At 55.4% G+C, this 17,242-nt stretch overlaps 1 protein-coding gene across 6 annotated transcripts in view; it reads left to right on the top strand.

Moving 5' to 3' along the window:
• TNK2 (tyrosine kinase non receptor 2) overlaps positions 1-16,084 on the top strand; it is a 42,701-nt gene extending 26,617 nt beyond the window's left edge. For 2 of the 6 annotated variants that reach the window (XM_071220637.1, XM_071220638.1), the window contains exons 8-17: positions 1,384-1,510; positions 1,919-2,065; positions 2,150-2,244; positions 7,155-7,349; positions 8,798-8,889; positions 9,459-9,503; positions 10,176-11,524; positions 11,626-11,721; positions 11,881-12,008; positions 15,258-16,084. In XM_071220637.1, coding sequence (XP_071076738.1) covers positions 1,384-1,510; positions 1,919-2,065; positions 2,150-2,244; positions 7,155-7,349; positions 8,798-8,889; positions 9,459-9,503; positions 10,176-11,524; positions 11,626-11,721; positions 11,881-12,008; positions 15,258-15,264 — 2,281 coding nt within the window. In that variant the 3' untranslated portion in view covers positions 15,265-16,084. Of the gene's footprint in view, positions 1-1,383; positions 1,511-1,918; positions 2,066-2,149; positions 2,245-7,154; positions 7,350-8,797; positions 8,890-9,458; positions 9,504-10,175; positions 11,525-11,625; positions 11,722-11,880; positions 12,013-15,257 lie in introns of those variants that run through there. The other 4 variants (XM_071220639.1, XM_071220640.1, XM_045185875.1 and 1 more) reach the window with 3 other exon arrangements.
• The last annotated feature ends 1,158 nt before the right edge of the window (positions 16,085-17,242 follow it).

Raw genomic sequence — 17,242 nt, 5'->3', positions numbered from 1 at the left:
CAGGTGCTGCCAGCTCCCAGGGCCTGGACCCCACCCTGACCCACCTTGGTCCCCCTGTACACCAAGCCTCAGAGTATCTGAGGCCTTTATATCCACAGCAGTCCTTGTCTCTTTCAGGCCTGAGGTGCCCTTCTTATGTTCCCATTTATTCACTCATTCATCCAGGAATTCTCATGTGCCAGGCACTAGAATACATGGGGGTCAGTGCGTGTGGGGATTCATGAAGGCTTCCTGGACAACTCAGTCTTAAGCTCTTGAAATGTCTGGAGAAGTTAGCCAGGCAAAGACTGGTTGGTAAGCATGTTTCCAGTAGAGGTGGTGGCAGGCAGGGCCAGGTCAGGCTGGGCTTTGTCGGCTGTGAGTAGGAATGTCACCTGTACATGAAGGGGTCTCTGCTGTCAGAGGCCCCCAAAGAAGTGTGGTCAGAGAGTAAGGAGTCGGTCCAGTTCCGCTTGCCAGAAAACCCTTCTAATCCAGGATGTATGGTCACCCTACCAAGTAAGAGAGTTTGTACTTAGGGGACCAGACACCCTGGATTATGCCTGTCATCCTGGAGTAATTAATAGCACCTCCTTTCATAATCAAGCATTCTGGTTTGGATGGTAAATTATAAGGTCAGTTGTTTTTATGCAGCCCCCTGAAAACAACTCTGTGAAGTGAGCAGATTTTTATTATTATTTCCATTTCACAGATGAGGAATATGAGACTTAGAGATCTCGAGTGACTTTCTTGGATTCCACCCCGCTCTGAGTGGCAGGGCTAGCTCTCCATTCCCATGAGAGATTCTTTGATTCTTCACACAGAGTGGCTTCCTCCTCACTCTGCTCCAGCCTCTTGGAATGCTCCTTTGCCAGCTTCACTGTGGGGATATTTGTCCTCCTCACCCAAAAAGGAGTGTGCAGATATTTGGATAAAGCCAGTGTGACTGTTTCCACCCATTTTGGTTCTTTCCCAGGCCCTGTCCAAATTTCCCACCCACACCTTCCTGCTGAAATGACCCAAATGCTAGGATCCTTCCCGAAATCTGGAAATTGTCATCCTCCCACCTCAATTAGAGGACAGCCTGAGCTCTATCCCTCTCTCCTCAGCCCTCCTAGAGCCTCTGACCTTCTTCCTTTCCCTGCTTCCCCGACCTGGCAGCTTCACCCTCTTCCTACTGCAGGCTGCATGTGGGTCAAAGACCTGAGCATTGGTGGTTTTTTCCAAGTCTGTGTAGCTCCTCGTCGAGACATCCGCTCTTCCTACCGTGTCCCTAGTCCTGCTGCTGTTGAGCCTGGCACCTGGGGCAACAGTGTGCTTGTTGAATGAGCATTTGTGTCCTTTGGGGCCGATGTGGGTAGGGGTGCTCTGAGAGGCCTTCTGTTTGACCCCTGCCTCTGCCAGGTGTGCCCCTGAGAGCCTGAAGACACGCACCTTCTCCCATGCCAGTGACACCTGGATGTTTGGGGTAACACTGTGGGAGATGTTCACCTATGGCCAGGAGCCCTGGATTGGCCTTAATGGCAGTCAGGTGAGGGGTTGGGGATGTGCTCCTTACAGGGTGGATGGGGGTTGCTTTGATTCCTGGCTCCCAACCTGGCCCTGTCAGAACTGGCTTTTGTTTGCTACAGTCTTGTCCCCTAGGCTCTGTGTCTGTGTGACCTCTCATAGCACTAAGCAAAGAGAAGGGCCTGTAGTGGTCAGGAGAAGGATGGGTGGGGCTTGCTCCCATTCCTAGCCTTTGCCACAGTCCCCTGTCCGGAGGCCCCGACCCGGGGATGGAGTCTGAGGCCTGGGGATAGGCCCTGCCCTCAGAAGACCTCTTTTTTGGGGTGCAGGCATGGCAGCCCAGAGCTCCAGTTGTTCCGTGGGCTGGAGAGAGGGTGGGAAATGAAGACCTGGGTGCTCTGCTTGTCTTCAAATTGCACTCCCCCTCCAGATCCTGCATAAGATTGACAAGGAAGGGGAGCGTCTGCCCCGGCCCGAAGACTGCCCCCAAGACATCTATAATGTCATGGTACAGTGCTGGGCTCACAAACCAGAGGACAGACCCACCTTTGTGGCCCTGCGGGACTTCCTGCTGGAAGTAAGGGCAGGTCTGCCCACGGGGGCTTGGGTGTCCAAGCAAGGGTCAGCCCCAGAGTAGGGAGTGACCTGTCTCTACCCTCAGGCCCAGCCCACAGACATGCGGGCCCTTCAGGACTTTGAGGAGCCAGACAAGCTGCACATCCAGATGAATGATGTCATCACTGTCATCGAAGGGAGGTAGGGAGCAAGGGGGCTGCACCTGCACTGCCTTGAAGGGTACGGGGTGGAGGGGCTGCCTCCATGGTCTCCATGGCAGCACACAGGCTGTGGTGGGCCCGAGCTGGGCAACGACAGGCCTGGGTCTGCACCTGACTGGGGTCAAGTATGTAGGTGTGCAGCTCGGAGGGATTTTCCCTGCCTAGTGCCGCCTCCATCACCCTTCTCACACTGGGCTGCAGCCTTGGCTGTGTGGGTCAGGGCCAGACTGTCTCTGTGGTGAGGCAGCCAGGCCTTGGGGCCACAACTGGAGACTCTGGAACTCCTACACATTCCTCCTGTGATCCTCCCCGTGCCCTTCTCTTCCCACCTCCTACCGGGGTCCGGACTCTGTAACTACACACCTGGGTGCATTTCAGTGCCCCCAAAACAGCACCCTTCTTCCCAGCAGCCTCCGCCCTTCCACTGAACCCCTTACTGCTTCCTCCCAGGGCTCCCCTCCATCCTCAGCTGGGCCTCTCACCCTGGCCTCTGCCTCAGGCTTCCTTCTCTTCCTGGTCCTTTCCTCCCCTGCACACCTGGCAAGGCGCATCTGCCTATGGGCAGCATCTCCTGCATCCCATCTCCTGTTTCGAGCTCCAATGGCTCTTGCCTTGGAGCCCTGCCCAGTGTTCACCCCACCCTCTTATCAGAACCTCAGGGTGTCCGAGGAACTGGTTGGGGCAGGGCAGGCTTGAGGGACCTTTGGGGCCGGCGGTGAGCACGGGCAGCCAGGCAGGGAGGGAGGCAGAGGAAATTCCCTGTGGTCCAAACTGCTCTGATTCAGAGCCAGGCAGGGGTAGGGCAGGGGCTATTTCCTAGCAGAGCCCTTTCTCCCTGGACCTCAGGTTTGGGAGTCTGGGCCTTGGGTTAAACCTTGTGGTGAATGAGGGCTTGGTGACAGGGGAGAGCCTCCGGGTTTGAGTCGGTGATGAGGGCGGTGCTGGATCCCAGGCTGGTTGTGGAGGAACGTGGCCTGCACCTGCTGTGGCCCCGGCACCTCTTCTCTAGACCAGAGCTCCCCTTGCTTTGGAGCACAATGTGTGGGACTAAGAATCACATACAAACAAGTCAGTGGCAGTGGATGAAAGCAGAAAGCTTCTAGAATAGAGGCCTGTGGGACAGGAAGGAATATAGTCTGTGATTTGGTGCTGAGGGGCCAAGGGAAGGTACAACAGGCCTGGCACTTTGGAGAACATCCCGGAAATAGGAAGGTTAGGGTGAGGGCCTGTCTAGAGGTACGTGGCAGGACTGCAAGCCAGAAGTCTGGGCCTGCAGCCGTTCCCACCTCCAGGAGCTTAGGACCCCATCTCTTTGTGCCCTGCAGTCCCCAGTCATGCCTTCCCCCATTCCTTGCTCTCAGTGGGGCTCTCTGTGCCAGGGCCCAGTGTTCCCCAGGGGATGACTCAGTAGCTCCTTGTGTTTCTAAGGCGTGTGTCCCAAGCTGGCGCCCTGGATCACCTCTGGAACACGGTGGGGGGAAGGGGAAGGGAGGCGGCTGGGGTCGCTCCTCCCAGGAGGTGGCTGTGGGCATGCCCCGCCCCGCCCTTCTGTCACAGGCTCCCTGCTGTCTGCCAGTGTGGGCTCGCCGGGCTCCTCCTCCAGGGCCGAAGCCCACTCCACAGCCCCTGGAGCTTCTCAGGAGGTGGGAAGTGAGAGACAGGAGGCCATGACAGCTGGTGGGCTTTGGGGGCGGTCCTGTGTGTCAGTGGTACCAGAGCTTTAACTCTGCCCCCTTGTTTTCTCGGTGCCCGAATGTCTCTGTTTGGCTGGCTCTGTTTCCGTGTATCTGGGTGGATGGGCTCTGTGTGTGTGTGTTCCTTTTGGTCTGTGATTGTATGTGTGGGTTGCTGGCTCTTTCTCCGTCTCCTCATAGGCTGGCTCTCAGCTCTCTCCGTATCTGCCTTTTTCTGTGAGTCCTGGGTTATTTCTGACGGAAGCTGTCTCCAGTATCTGTTTCCTAGCCCAGAGTACGGGAACCCCCTTGCCTCAGCTCTGACTGATTCTGTAGGTTCAGTGCTTCTCTGGGTACTGGGCAGCAGACACACAGACATGTTGATGTTCTGTCAGCCACACTTGTGAGGCTTGGTTTAGACTTGGACAGACGATGACTGTTCTTTTCTAGGGGGTCTTATTTGGAGGCTGAGGTGGCTGGCAGCACTTTCATGTTCTGTGTTTACGGAATTGGAGAAGGGGGACAGAAGTTTTGGGATCCTTGTGCAGATCCTTGGCCGACCTGGTCCCTGGAGCCTCTGATTCTTGTGGGTGGGGCAGGGGAAGCAAGGGTCTTTGTTATTCCTCAAGGCCAGGGCTCCTGGGACACCCAGAAAGAGGTGGGTGGGGTGGGGTTTTGAGCAGAGTGTTTAAACATTTGTCAGCCATTTCTGGACCACCTTAGGCCAGGACAGGGACAAGGGGCTGAGATTTCAGAGGTTGGTTCCTAATAGAGCTGGGGTCACCTCAGGCAGTTCTCAGCCCAGACCTCGGTTTCCCAGTTGCTGTTTCACATTTTGCTTGTCCCGGGATGCTGATAGGAAGCAGGAAGTAGGAAAGTCTTGCTGGAGGTACTGGGCCCTTTGTCACTCTCCTAGGAACACCCCCACATGCCTGAGTCTGTCTTTGCTGTAGTGACTGCCCGGTGGTCTGGTGGGCCTGGCCCTGGTGTTGTTGCTGTGGAGACTCTGGCTTATTGGTGGAGGGGGCAGGGAGGGCGTGGCCAGAGCATGCTGTTGGGAAGGACCGGGCTTGGTGCTCCTTGGGCTACTGGTACCTTGGCCCTGCTGAGCCTCCCTGTCTCAGAGGGAGACAGGTGGGCAGTGTGATGCAGTGTTGGCCAACTCATTGGCTCTCTCGGGATCACATTTGAGCCTTGTCAGGCCGATGTGCTTGGGTTGCGATTCCCAAGGGGCTTCTTTCTCTCACACACATTGTACACTCTGACTGCTCCTCCCAGGAGCAAGGTGTTTTTGACAAGTGGTGTCAGGACCCCAGCATGCCTGTAATGAAGGGAGGTGGGCTTGGTGTCCCCTCTTGCTCTCAGAAGTGAGTCCAAATCAGGCTCCTATGGAAGGAGCTTGGCTGCGTTGGCAAAGGGAAAGGAGCGGGGAGAGTAACTGCCAGTCTGGCTCTGCTCAGGGCCCACTCAAGGAGGGCATGGTCATGGCCTTGGACATGAGCCCATTCTATTCTGTACTGCGTCTCCACCTCACCTGTGTTTTTCACCCAAGTTAATGAGCACCTCTGAAGAGGTGTAGGGAGCAGAGTCTGGCATTCAGCCCTGGGGCTGGTGTCTGAGAGAGTTCTGTGGTGGGGCACAAAGAACCCAGGGAGCCGGTGAATGTTGGGGGACAGCAGCAGCAGGGTCCCCAGTGTCAGGCATGCCTCCCCGACCTCCTCACAGCAGTTCTCAACCTCAGCCGGCCCTGGGGTGGGGCTGGGGAAGCACTTTTCTCCTTGGAATGGCCCTGCTATTTTCAGATGGGCTTTTTCCCTTCCCTGGTGGTGTCCTCACTTCTTCCTTCCTTTCCTGCCCTTCCCAGCCAGAGGGTGGTAATCGCAGGGTTGCTGTGTCTGTGGTGGGCCGGTCAGTGGCCTTGTTTATAAGGAGGCTGGGTTCCTATCCCTCCCTTAGCTCGCCTCTTGGATTCCCAAGGACTGCTGTGCTCATGGGGTGTGACTTTTGGTCTCTAGGAGAGGCTTTCTGGGGCTCACGCTGCCCCAGTGGGTTGTATCACCTCATATCAGAGTCCAGCTACTTAGCCTCTCCACCTCCAGTCCCTCCAGTCTAGCCGCAGTTTTGAGGGGACCTTTCTTTGCACTCCTGGCTGTGTGGGCAGGACACATGCAGGCTGGGGACTGACAGGAGAGCATGCGGCCTGCTGTCACATGTGTCCACCACAGCAGCATGCGGCCGTCGCCACCTCTGCTGTAGCTCAGATTCTGCCCGTGTCATCAGGGTGAGTGATCCCAGCAGCTGATGCAGGAGCCTCATGGCCTGCTGGCCTGTTGGTGTTTGCAGGGTCTAGGAGGGCGCTCTGTTCTTTTTGCCCTCCTGCCCCTTCTCCCACCTCCAACCCCACCCCAGGGGGCTTAGGCTGCCTAACAGGTTTTGTGTCTGCGGTCAGATCGAGGTGCAGCTGGCCCAGCCACACTGGGAGGCTGTGTTCCCTCCTGGACACCTTGTTTAAAGCAGGAGGCAAGCTCCTCCCAAGGAGGTGAATGGCACAAGGGCATGGGTCCCACACAGCCCTGCCAGCTGCTGGTGGAAGACACTGGAGACACACAAACTGATAACAATGAAGTTGTGGGTTGCCCCAGGTGCTTCCAAACGTGTGAAGAGCTGCATGTGGTTGGAAGCTTGGCCTCAAACCCAGTGCTAAGGCCATGGTGCTCCCTTGTGCCCTTGGAGCTCAGAACTCTTGGAACTGGGCTGGAGAGTGCAATCAGGTGGCCGGAAAAGGACCGGGGCCCAGGCCTTGCCAGGAGAGGAGGGAGACAAGGTGATATTGTGAGAAGGGCGTGGGCTTTATGGACTGACAACTAGATTTGAATCCTGGGTCTTCTGTGACCTTTCTGGTAACTGTAGGCAAGTCATGTCACTTGTTTGAACCTGTTTCGTTTTTGTAAACTTGAGGAAAAGCTGTCTGACCTACCCAGGTAGCTCAGAGTGAGGTGGTAGGCAGAAAGCCCTGTACTAGGGGAACAGTCATGGGGGCTGCTGGGAGGAGGCAAGCTGTTGGCAGAGCAGCCCTCATCCTGGGCCTTAACCCTTCTGTTTCCTTCTCTTAAGGTAGTTAGACATCATAGCCAAAGATCTGGGTATGGAAACAGTGCTACTCCTTGGGGCCGTCCTGCCACACCCTGGCGTTTACCATGTCATCTCTGTTGGGCAGGGCTGAGAATTACTGGTGGCGTGGGCAGAACACACGGACGCTGTGTGTGGGGCCCTTTCCTCGAAATGTGGTGACCTCTGTGGCAGGCCTGTCGGCTCAGGACATCAGCCAGCCTCTGCAGAATAGCTTCATTCACACGGGGCACGGTGACAGTGACCCCCGCCACTGCTGGGGCTTCCCCGACAAGATTGATGAGTGAGTACTGGGTAAGGCCCCACCAGGGGCTCCTGGCCAGCAGCCCCTCCCTGGGCATGCAGGTTCTTTCAAGCTTCCAAGGTCCCTGTTACAACCATGGGGCGGAGGGTCTCTCATTGCCCAGCAGTTTTTCCCTGTGGGCAGAACCAGGCTAGGAGCTTCAAAGGACGGACCCACACTTCTCTTTGGTGGAAAGACCCACGGGGCTACAGCATTAGCCCCGGCGCACTGGCCTTGGGAAGGGGGCTTGAGCAGGGGCCTTTGGAAGCAGTTTAGTAGGAAAGCTTTTCTCATGGCCACCAACATTTGAGTAGCAGTTTCCCTTTTCCTGCTTGTACTGTAGTAGGGAGTTCGGGAGATGGGAACTTACTGGGTCAGCCCCAGCGGTCCAAGACCCTGGGAGCAGTCTTTATGGGGAAACTTCAGAGCTAATGTTAGGCAGCAGCTCAGTGCTTTGCCTACCTCTCACTCTGTACCGGGGGCAGCTGGAATAGGGGGTGGTTCCAGTCTCTTTTGAGTGAGAGGATGAGGTCACTGGGGGGCATCTGGGGAGGACACAGAGAAGACTCAGTCACTTCCTGGGTGCACCGCCCCAGAGTTCTATCTGGAAGGTCCTCAGGCCAGGCTTCATGCCTCTCTGCTGGCCCTAGGGGCTTCCAGGCCCCTGCTCTCAGCAGCCTTTGCTCCTCTGACTTCTGACACATGTTTCTGCCCTGAGGGATGTGGTGAAGCAGGTCCTTCACCTCCCTGCTCCCACACACCAGAACACTTAAGCTCTGGGAGGGCAGCCTGTGTGTGGCTCTTACTCACAAGAGCCAGGTGAGGGCCCGAGAGTTGTGGCAGCAGAGTACAGACACCTCCCGGAGGGAAGCTGGGCGGGCCTCTGCCCACTGCCGGTTGCCGTGGCCAGCCCCGCCCCATTCCTCCAGACTTGACTCAGCCCCAGTGACTAAGTCCCAGATCTTGACAGTGGGCACAGGGGTTGAGGGTGAACTGGGAGCAGGGCAGGTGGCCCCACCCCAGGCAGTGGGGCAGAAGGATGTCTCCTGCCCACCCTTACCGGGGAATATAGCCGGATGCCTCTGGGCCTGGCAGGAGAGGCGAGAGTGTGCCAGCAGGTGGCTGCTGAGCGTGGGTTGGGGCACTGTGGGAGTTGCAGAGGGCCAGCTCTGCCCTTGTAGGGTGTTCTTGGAGCCCCTACAGTCCTAGACATTTGACTTGGAGCCAGGAGTCCTTTCTCTGCCCTCTCTCCACAATGCCCTCCCTGGTTACAGCTTAGCTCTACAAAAGGGAGCTGCTGGGAGTCAGAAGTCATGTGCTTCACACCCATGTCTGCAAGGGGCTTGGGCGAGGTGGTCCCCCAGATGCCTGACCCCAGGGGACAGGCCCAGCATCTCCTCCAGAGGTTTCCTCACTGCCATCACTGCACACTGGTTCTTTCCCCACAGACTGTATCTGGGAAATCCCATGGACCCTCCTGACCTGCTGAGCGTGGAACTGAGCACCTCCCGTCCCACTCAGCATCTGGGAAGGGTGAAAAGTAAGCCCCCCAACTCCCTGGCAGCCTCTTGTTCATTGGCTGCCCAGGGGTACTGTCTTCTCGGGTCAACACTGATCCAGTTCTGGCTCTGTGACGGTTGGGTCAGGACAGCAGGGGGACAGTTGGGTCAGGCTTCTGCTGGGTGTGGGGTGGAAGAAGAGAGGCAGCTGTATCCGCCGAGGTGGGTATCTTTGGTCAGTCCTGCATTGGCTCGCCTGAGCTCTCTCCACCCTCCTCCTTCCCGCTGTGCTCAGAACCTGGCCTTCCTCACCCACTCTAATCCTGCTTTCCTCTCCCAAGCCAAAACCACCCCGCGGGCTTCGTCTTGGCCAGGAGCCTCATCCACCCCCTGGATCCTGGGCCTGTCATTCCGGAACACGGTTTTCCCCATCCTCCCGCCCCATTGCTTCCCGTTGCTCTTGGGTTTGTACGTTCACTCACCCTTACTCACTGTGCTTTCTCTCTCTCTCTTTATCCACACTCTGCCCTCTGTCTCGCTCTGTCTGCCTCCCCTGTCCTCTCTCTGTTTTGCTCTGCTCCCCTCTACTCTCTGCATGGCCCTTCTGCAGGGGAGCCTCCACCTCGCCCACCTCAACCTGCCATCTTCACTCAGAGTAAGTGGGGCTGCTCTCGGCACCTTGGCCCCCACCCCCTCTCCCCCTCCTCTCACTCCTCCTCCCCTGGAAGGTACAGAGCCATGGTGGTTGCCTGGGTGGGAGGGGCAGTGAGCTTTTGCTGCTGACCTGGCCTAGCATACCTGCCTCTCCTTTTAATCCCCCCCGCCCCCCTGCAAAAAAAAAAAACCCCTTGGGCTTCTGCCTCCCTCCACCATTGCTGGCCCTGCCTCACTCTCTCTGGGACCTACGGAGGCTAGGCTTTTATGATGGTGGGACAGGAACTCCTGTTCCTCTTGATGGTGGGGAATTGCCCATCGCCCCTGCCTGTACTAATGGTGTGCTGTAATGGGGTGGCGTTAGGGGTTACTAATAAGGGGCAGGGGCATTTGGGGTCTTGTGTTAATGGAGGGACATCAGAGGCAGGAGGGTGTGGGTGTCATTTGCTCGAGCTGAGATGGAGGCTGGGGTTTGCCCTCCCACGTAGAAGGCCGACAGCATCCAGAGAAGGCTTTGCCTTCCTCTTTCCGCGGGGTGCTTGTGCACTGTGAATTCAGTGCCTGAGGGATCTCCTAGGGGGATGGTTGGAGACACTCGGCTTTCTTCCCAACCCCACTTTTCTGTCCCCCTGCCTGACCCTGCCTCCCTGTGCGGGTCTCCTCTCCATTGCAGAACCGACCTATGACCCTGTGAGCGAGGACCAAGACCCCCTCTCTGGTGACTTTAAGAAGCTGGGTCTGAGGAAGCCAAGCCTGCCCCGTGGGCTGTGGCTGGCGAAGCCCTCAGCCCGGGTGTCCTGCACCAAGGCAGGCCGTGGTGGCAGTGGCAGTGAGGTCACACTCATCGACTTCAGTGAGGAGCCTGTGGTCCCCTCCCCACGGCCCTGCGCACCCTCGCTGGCGCAGTTGGCCATGGATGCCTGCTCCTTGTTGGACAAGACCCCACCACAGAGCCCCACACGGGCACTGCCCCGGCCCCTGCACCCCACGCCTGTGGTGGATTGGGATGCATGCCCTCTGCCACCACCTCCCGCCTACGACGATGTGGCCCAAGATGAGGATGACTTTGAGGTCTGCTCCATCAACAGCTCCCTAGTGGGCGCAGGGGTCTCTCCTGGGCCCAGCCAGGGTGAGACCAATTACGCCTTTGTGCCTGAGCAGGCACGGCTCCTCCCTCCCTTGGAGGACAACTTGTTCCTCCTTCCCCAGGGCGGGAGCAAGCCCCCCAGCTCAGCCCAGACTGCAGAGATCTTCCAGGCGCTGCAGCAGGAGTGCATGCGGCAGCTGCAGGTCCCAGCTGGCTCACTGGCACCCTCACCCAGCCCAGTGGGCGATGACAAGCCCCAGGTGCCCCCTCGGGTACCCATCCCCCCAAGACCCACACGCCCACGTGGTGAGCTGTCTCCAGTCCTCTCAGGCGAGGAAGAGATGGGGCGGTGGCCTAGACCTGCCTCCCCTCCCCGGGTGCCTCCCCGGGAACCCCTGTCCCCTCAAGGGTCAAGGACCCCCAGCCCCCTGGTGCCACGTAGCAGCTCTCCGCTGCTACCCCGGCTCTCAAGTTCACCTGGGAAGACCATGCCCACCACCCAAAGCTTTGCCTCAGACCCCAAGTATGCCACACCACAAGTGATCCAGGCACCTGGCCCACGGGCTGGTCCCTGCATCCTGCCCATCGTCCGAGATGGCAAGAAGGTCAGCAGCACCCACTACTACCTGCTGCCTGAGCGTCCACCCTACCTGGACCGCTACCAGCGCTTCCTGCGGGAGGCACAGAACCCCGAAGAGCCGGCCCCCCTGCCTGTGCCCCTGCTGCCCCCACCCAGCACCCCAGCCCCTGCTGCCCCCACTGCCACTGTTCGACCCATGCCCCAGGCTGCCCCAGACCCCAAGGCCAACTTCTCCACCAACAACAGCAATCCAGGGGTCCGGCCACCATCCTTGAGGGCCACTGCTCGGCTGCCACAGAGGGGCTGCCCTGGGGTCAGGCCAGAGGCTGGACGACCAACAGATAAGATCCAGATGGTAAGCACCAGGCCTTGTTGTCGGGTGAGGAGGGGCAGGAGCCTGAGGGCCCCAGAGGAGTGGGCCCAAGTGGTGCTGACCAGGTGGGTGGGTGTGCCCAGCTGCAGGCCATGGTACATGGGGTGACCACAGAGGAGTGCCAGGCAGCCCTGCAGAGCCACAGCTGGAACGTGCAGAGAGCTGCCCAGTATCTGAAGGTACCACCACCTCCTGCCCGCTCTGGATTGCAGGGCCCCTGAAGACTGGTTCTGCTGCTCCCTCCCACTCCTTCCCCCTCTCTGGTTCTCCTCTGCCCCCACCCTTGGCTGGTACCCTGTGGCCCTGTGCATCCCATGGCACCACTGTCTACTACTCAGGTGGAGCAGCTCTTTGGGTTGGGTCTGCGGCCACGAGGCGAGTGCCACAAGGTGCTGGAGATGTTTGACTGGAACCTGGAGCAAGCCGGTTGCCACCTGTTGGGTTCCTGTGGCCCTGTCCACCACAAGTGAGTGAGCCCCACACCCTGTCACCTCCCTGTGTCCGAGGGGTGTCCTGGAGGATACCATTCTAGGGAGAAGCTCAGCACCTCTGCAGGTCACACACAACCAAGAGACACGGGGCTCTCCAGCTGGGAGGAGGGAAGTTGGGCCCCAGTCCTGGGATGACAGTACAGAGTGAAAACAGTTTCTCCTAAGCCTTTTAGCCACATGGTTCAAATAGAACTAATGAGTCAAAGAGGCCGTTGGAGCCTCTGTGGTTACAGGGGCCTCGTTTCCCTAGCTCCCCCGACAGCGCCTTGAGCAGCTTCCAGGGAGCAGCAGTTCAGGACCCAGTGATTTAAATAAGTATTTCTGCCCTGGCCGGGTAGCTTGCTTGGTGAGAGCGTGCTCCTGTTACGCCAGGGTTGTGGATTTGATCCCTGGTCAGGGTGCATACAAGAATCAACCAATGAATGTATCGCTAAATGGAACAACAGATCTCCCCATCTATCTCCCCCCTTTCCTTCTCTCTCTAAAATCAATAAAAATACACAGCCCTAATATTTCTCATCTCTGCATTTCATTAGTTCAAAGTAACATGTAATAGTTTTAATGCCTTTTTAAAATATATTTATTGATTATGCTATTACAGTTGTCCCATTTCCCCCCCTTCACTCCACTCCATCCTGCCCACTCCCTCCCTCCCACATTCCCCCCCTATAGTTCATGTACATGGGTCATACATACAGGTCCTTCGGCTTCGACATTTCCTACACTATTCTTACCCTCCCCCTGTCTATTTTCTACCTACCATTTATGCTACTTATTGTCTGTACCTTACCCTCCTCTCTCCCCCTCCCACTTCCCCTGTTGATAACCCTCCTTGTGATCTCCCATTTCTGTGGTTCTGTTCCTGTTCTAGTTGTTTGCTTAGTTTGCTTTTGTTTTTGTTTTAGGTGTGGTTGTTAATAACTGTGAGTTTGCTGTCATTTTACTGTTCCTATTTTTGATCTTCTTTTTCTTAGATAAGTCCCTTAACATTTCATATAATAAGGGCTTGGTGATGATGAACTCCTTTAACTTAACCTTATCTGGGAAGCACTTTATCTGCCCTTTCATTCTAAATGATAGCTTTGCTGGATACAGTAATCTTGGATGTAGGTCCTTCCCTTTCATGACTTGGAATACTTCTTGCCAGTCCCTTCTTGCCTATAAGGTCTCTTTGGAGAAATCAGCTGACAGTCTTATGGGAAGTCCTTTGTAGGTAACTGTGTCCTTTTCTATTGCTGCTTCTAAGATTCTCTCCTTATTTTTAATCTTGGGGAATGTAATTATGATGTGCCTTGGTGTGTTCCTCCTTGGGTCCAGCTTCTTTGGGACTCTCTGAGCTTCCTGGATTTCCTGGAAGTCTATTTCCTTTGCTAAATTGGGGAAGTTCTCCTTCATTATTTGTTCAAATAAGTTTTCAATTTTTTGTTTTTCCTCTTCTCCTTCTGGCACCCCTATAATTCGGATGTTGGAACGTTTCAAGATGTCCTGGAGGTTCCTAAGCCTCTCCTCATTTTTTTGAATTCTTGTTTCTTCATTCTTTTCTGGTTGGATGTTTCTTTCTTCCTTCTGGTCCACACCGTTGGTTTGAGTCCCAGTTTCCTTCCCATCACTATTGGTTCCCTGTACATTTTCCTTTGTTTCTCTTAGCATAGCCTTCATTTTTTCATCTAAGTTGTGACCAAATTCAACCAATTCTGTGAGCATCCTGATTACCAGTGTTTTGAACTGTGCATCTGATAGGTTGGCTATCTTTTCGTTGCTTAGTTGTATTATTTCTGGAGCTTTGATGTGTTCTTTCATTTGGGCCATTTTGTTTTTTGTCTTGGTGCGCCTGTTATGTAAAGGGGCGTGGCCCGGGCTGGGTAACACTGGTCACTGCGCTGTGACGCTGTGCGTGGGGGAGGGGCCGAGAGGGAGCAGTGGTGCCTGTTCCACTCTCTGCTGGATTTCAGTCACTCCCTCTGCTACCCACAATCAAATTGGGCCCCTCTGGTGCTGATTCCCGAGTGGGTGGGTTTGTGTATGTTCTAGGCCCCTGTGGGTCTCTCCAATGAACTCTCCTGTGAGGCTGGGAGTTTATCCTGCTGCTGCCTCAACCCCCACGGGTGTTTTCAATCAGAGGTTTGAGGCTTTATTTCCCTGATCTGGAGCCCTGGGTTGCGCAGTCTGTTTCGCTCCTCCGCAGTTCCTCCTGGTTTATCTATGTGTGAATGTGGGACCATGGGGTCTGTTAGCTGTCACACTACCTGCCCCATTCGTTCCACAGTCCGCCACCTCGCTGGGTCCGCCAGCCCCTGCCTTGCCGCAAGTCCTCTCTGCCCTGGCTGCATGTGTCCGCCCCTCCTACCAGTCTGGATGAATGTTTCTTCTTTATCTCCTTAGTTGTCGGACTTCCATGCAGTTCGATTTTCTGTCAGTTCTGGTTGTTTTTTGTTTTTAAATTGTTGTTGTCCTTCTTTTGGTTGTGCGAGGAGGCACAGTGTGTCTACCTACACCTCCATCTTGGCCGGAAAACTTAATGCCTTTTTAAAGGAATTTGTCTAACAAAAAAACTCCATTACTTTCCTATAAATAATGGAAGTATATGTGTATATATGACACAGTAAGTTATATAAATAAGATATAGTGATATGTAGTATAAATATATTTATGAAACTTTTATCAAGTCAAAAAGTGGTGAGATGGGTAAACTCTAGCTTCACTCTGGGAGAGGCGCTGGTGGGGTGTGGGGGTCACAGCAGTTGGGCTGTGGCGGCGGACAGTGGAGGTCGGAGCCCAGTGCCCTCTCGGGCACAGCGTCAGCTTATGCACGTGTCCCGCTCGGTCTGTCAGGGCCGTCGTCTATAAAACGTGTGTGAGTGACAGTGCCTACCTCATAGACGTGATCAGAAGAATTAATGAGGGCCGCATATGTCACACTTACCAGCAAGTGTCTGGCACACACCATTAGGAAATTCTTACTAATTTGCATCCAAATAAACTTAGGCTTTACTAGCCTGTCACTCTTGGATACTATAATACACTGTCCTGCTGCTCTCTTATTTTTAGTTATTTAAAGTAAAGAAAAAAGACATCCCAGGATCTAAGTTTCAAAATCATTGCCTGGATCTACCAGTTTTCAACCAATTTGCCTGTCACGGAGAGGCCCTCCCACGCTGGGCAGTCAATACTCTTGCATCAGCCCCCCTGTTGATGGAAGGATTTTCTGGTGGGTTCCCCTCTAGGCGCTGAGATGTCTGGAGAGCCAGAGGTCTGCCCCGAAGGAGTCACTCGAGCCTGTCCATCTGACAGGGTGGGAAGATGCCCATCCCAGGTCTGGAGGACCTGCTGCACCTGCTGTTCTACTGGCAGAGCGAAGCCAAGGCAGCAGGAGGCTGGGAGCCCCGCCTTGCCTGTCCCTTCCTCACCCAGCACTGCCCCTGCAACGTCAGTTCGGCTCACGGTGCCCCAAGCCTGGGTGCAGGAAGTTGCCCTGAGAAGGCAGGCCTGGGGTGGCCTCAGCAGGCCCTGTGATTGACCTGCCTCTGGCTTCACCCGCTCTGGTAGGCCTGTGGCTGGAGTGTGCCCCCAAGTCCTCCTGATGGGAAAGCCAGGTTTGACCCTGGGCCAGGAGGGTGTGTTGGCACCACCCCAAGGTGGACCAGCACAGGGCGGTCCACCTGTGAAGGTGGTCCAGCACAGGACCACCTTCTCCAGGGAGCCCCTGGCAGGCATTTGGGTGTTGGACAGAATGTGACTGTGGCCTCACCATGGACAGTGGTTTGGGACATGGCTGGTCTTAAGATCTTGTGCCTGGAAATAGCCTGAGGTGGCTAAGGAGGCAGAGCATTGGTGCCAGATGGTTCTCTGGCTGGGACCAGGGCTGAAGGCCCCAGGGTTGTAAGGAGACCAAGGGGGTGGCTGCCCTGGAGAGATCCTAGTGCTTCCTCTGACCCAGCTCTTCCCTGTGCTGCTCCTTGTTTTCCCACCAGCCTCTGTCGCCAAAATTGCTGCCTCAGCAATGGATATTTGCTTCTTTCAGAGAAATAAAATTAGTTTCTATTTTATGTTACTCATTTGTCCCTGCGTGTCTTTCTTTGCCTGTTGGTCAGCAGCCTGAGTGCTCTCCCCCAGGCCACCACCATCTCTGTCCAGAGCAGCAGGCCTCATAGCACCACCTGTGGACAGAGGGAGAAAGTGCAGACTGGTTGACCTGGGGTGTCCTGCTGCCGGGACCGGCAGAGGGGCAGAGGCCCCACCAGATGTAGTCACTGGCTGGCAATCCCCGTGTTTGTGCTGGAGAGTGCTGTGCACGGCAAGATACCCTGCAGGAGAGAGTATAGTAACTCAGCTGGAGCTCAGCCAAAACTTTAGTAACAAGGAAGGATTCAGTATGTATAATTCTTTTAATTTGGTTTTCCGAATAACTGACATTTCACATGGTTCAAAATTCAAAAGGCACTACAGTATACAGTGAAGTCTCCTATCCCAGCTGCCCACCTCCCCTCCCCAGGGGCTGACTTTATCATCAGTTTCTTGTGTGCTCCTTGTTTTTTTCCCTTTAAGAGTATTTTGAAGCATTCCCTAGCCACTGAAAGAGCTTCCCTGTTGTTTAGGGTTACGTGCATGTGTGGAGGTACCATGATCTGTTTAACTGGGCCGTTTTGATGAAGGGATATTTTGGTGTTTTTCTAACCCTTTGCAGCTGCAGCCACTGCTGTGGTAGATGGCTATGTGGGTTACTCTTCACTTGCACCTGAAGGATGAGTTCCCAGAAGCACAACTCCTAGTCAGAGTGTGTGCAGTAATAGAGATGTTGCTGAATTGCTCTCCTGAGCGGAGGTTAGTGCTGTTGTCCCAGCCACTGGTGTGTGAGAGTTCTGTATGTTTTATGGAGCTTTTTGGTTTTAGCCAGTCTGACAAGTGGAAAATAGTGTCTCTAGCTTTAATTTGCATTTCTTGAATGAATGAATGAATGAATGAAGGCAGGGTAGTAAGAAGCCAGGACAAGTGGAATAGGGGAACAGACAGCTGAACAAAATGGCCAAGCATTTTGTAGCCAGATTCACAAGGTCACCTCCTTGGGGATCACATCTGGGCCTCGGTTGTATTTCAGCTTCAGACCCAGACAAGCAAAACCAGCTGGGCAATGCCAGGAGCAGCTGCAGTGACTAACAACCCCCTGCCCTGGCACTGACCAATCAGAGACCTTGACCCTGAAAGGGCACAC

Source organism: Desmodus rotundus, chromosome 2, assembly GCF_022682495.2.
Source record: "Desmodus rotundus isolate HL8 chromosome 2, HLdesRot8A.1, whole genome shotgun sequence".
Lineage (NCBI taxonomy): Eukaryota > Metazoa > Chordata > Mammalia > Chiroptera > Phyllostomidae > Desmodus > Desmodus rotundus.
Note: the sequence above shows the minus strand (reverse complement) of the source record. Positions and strands in the feature narration are given on the sequence as shown.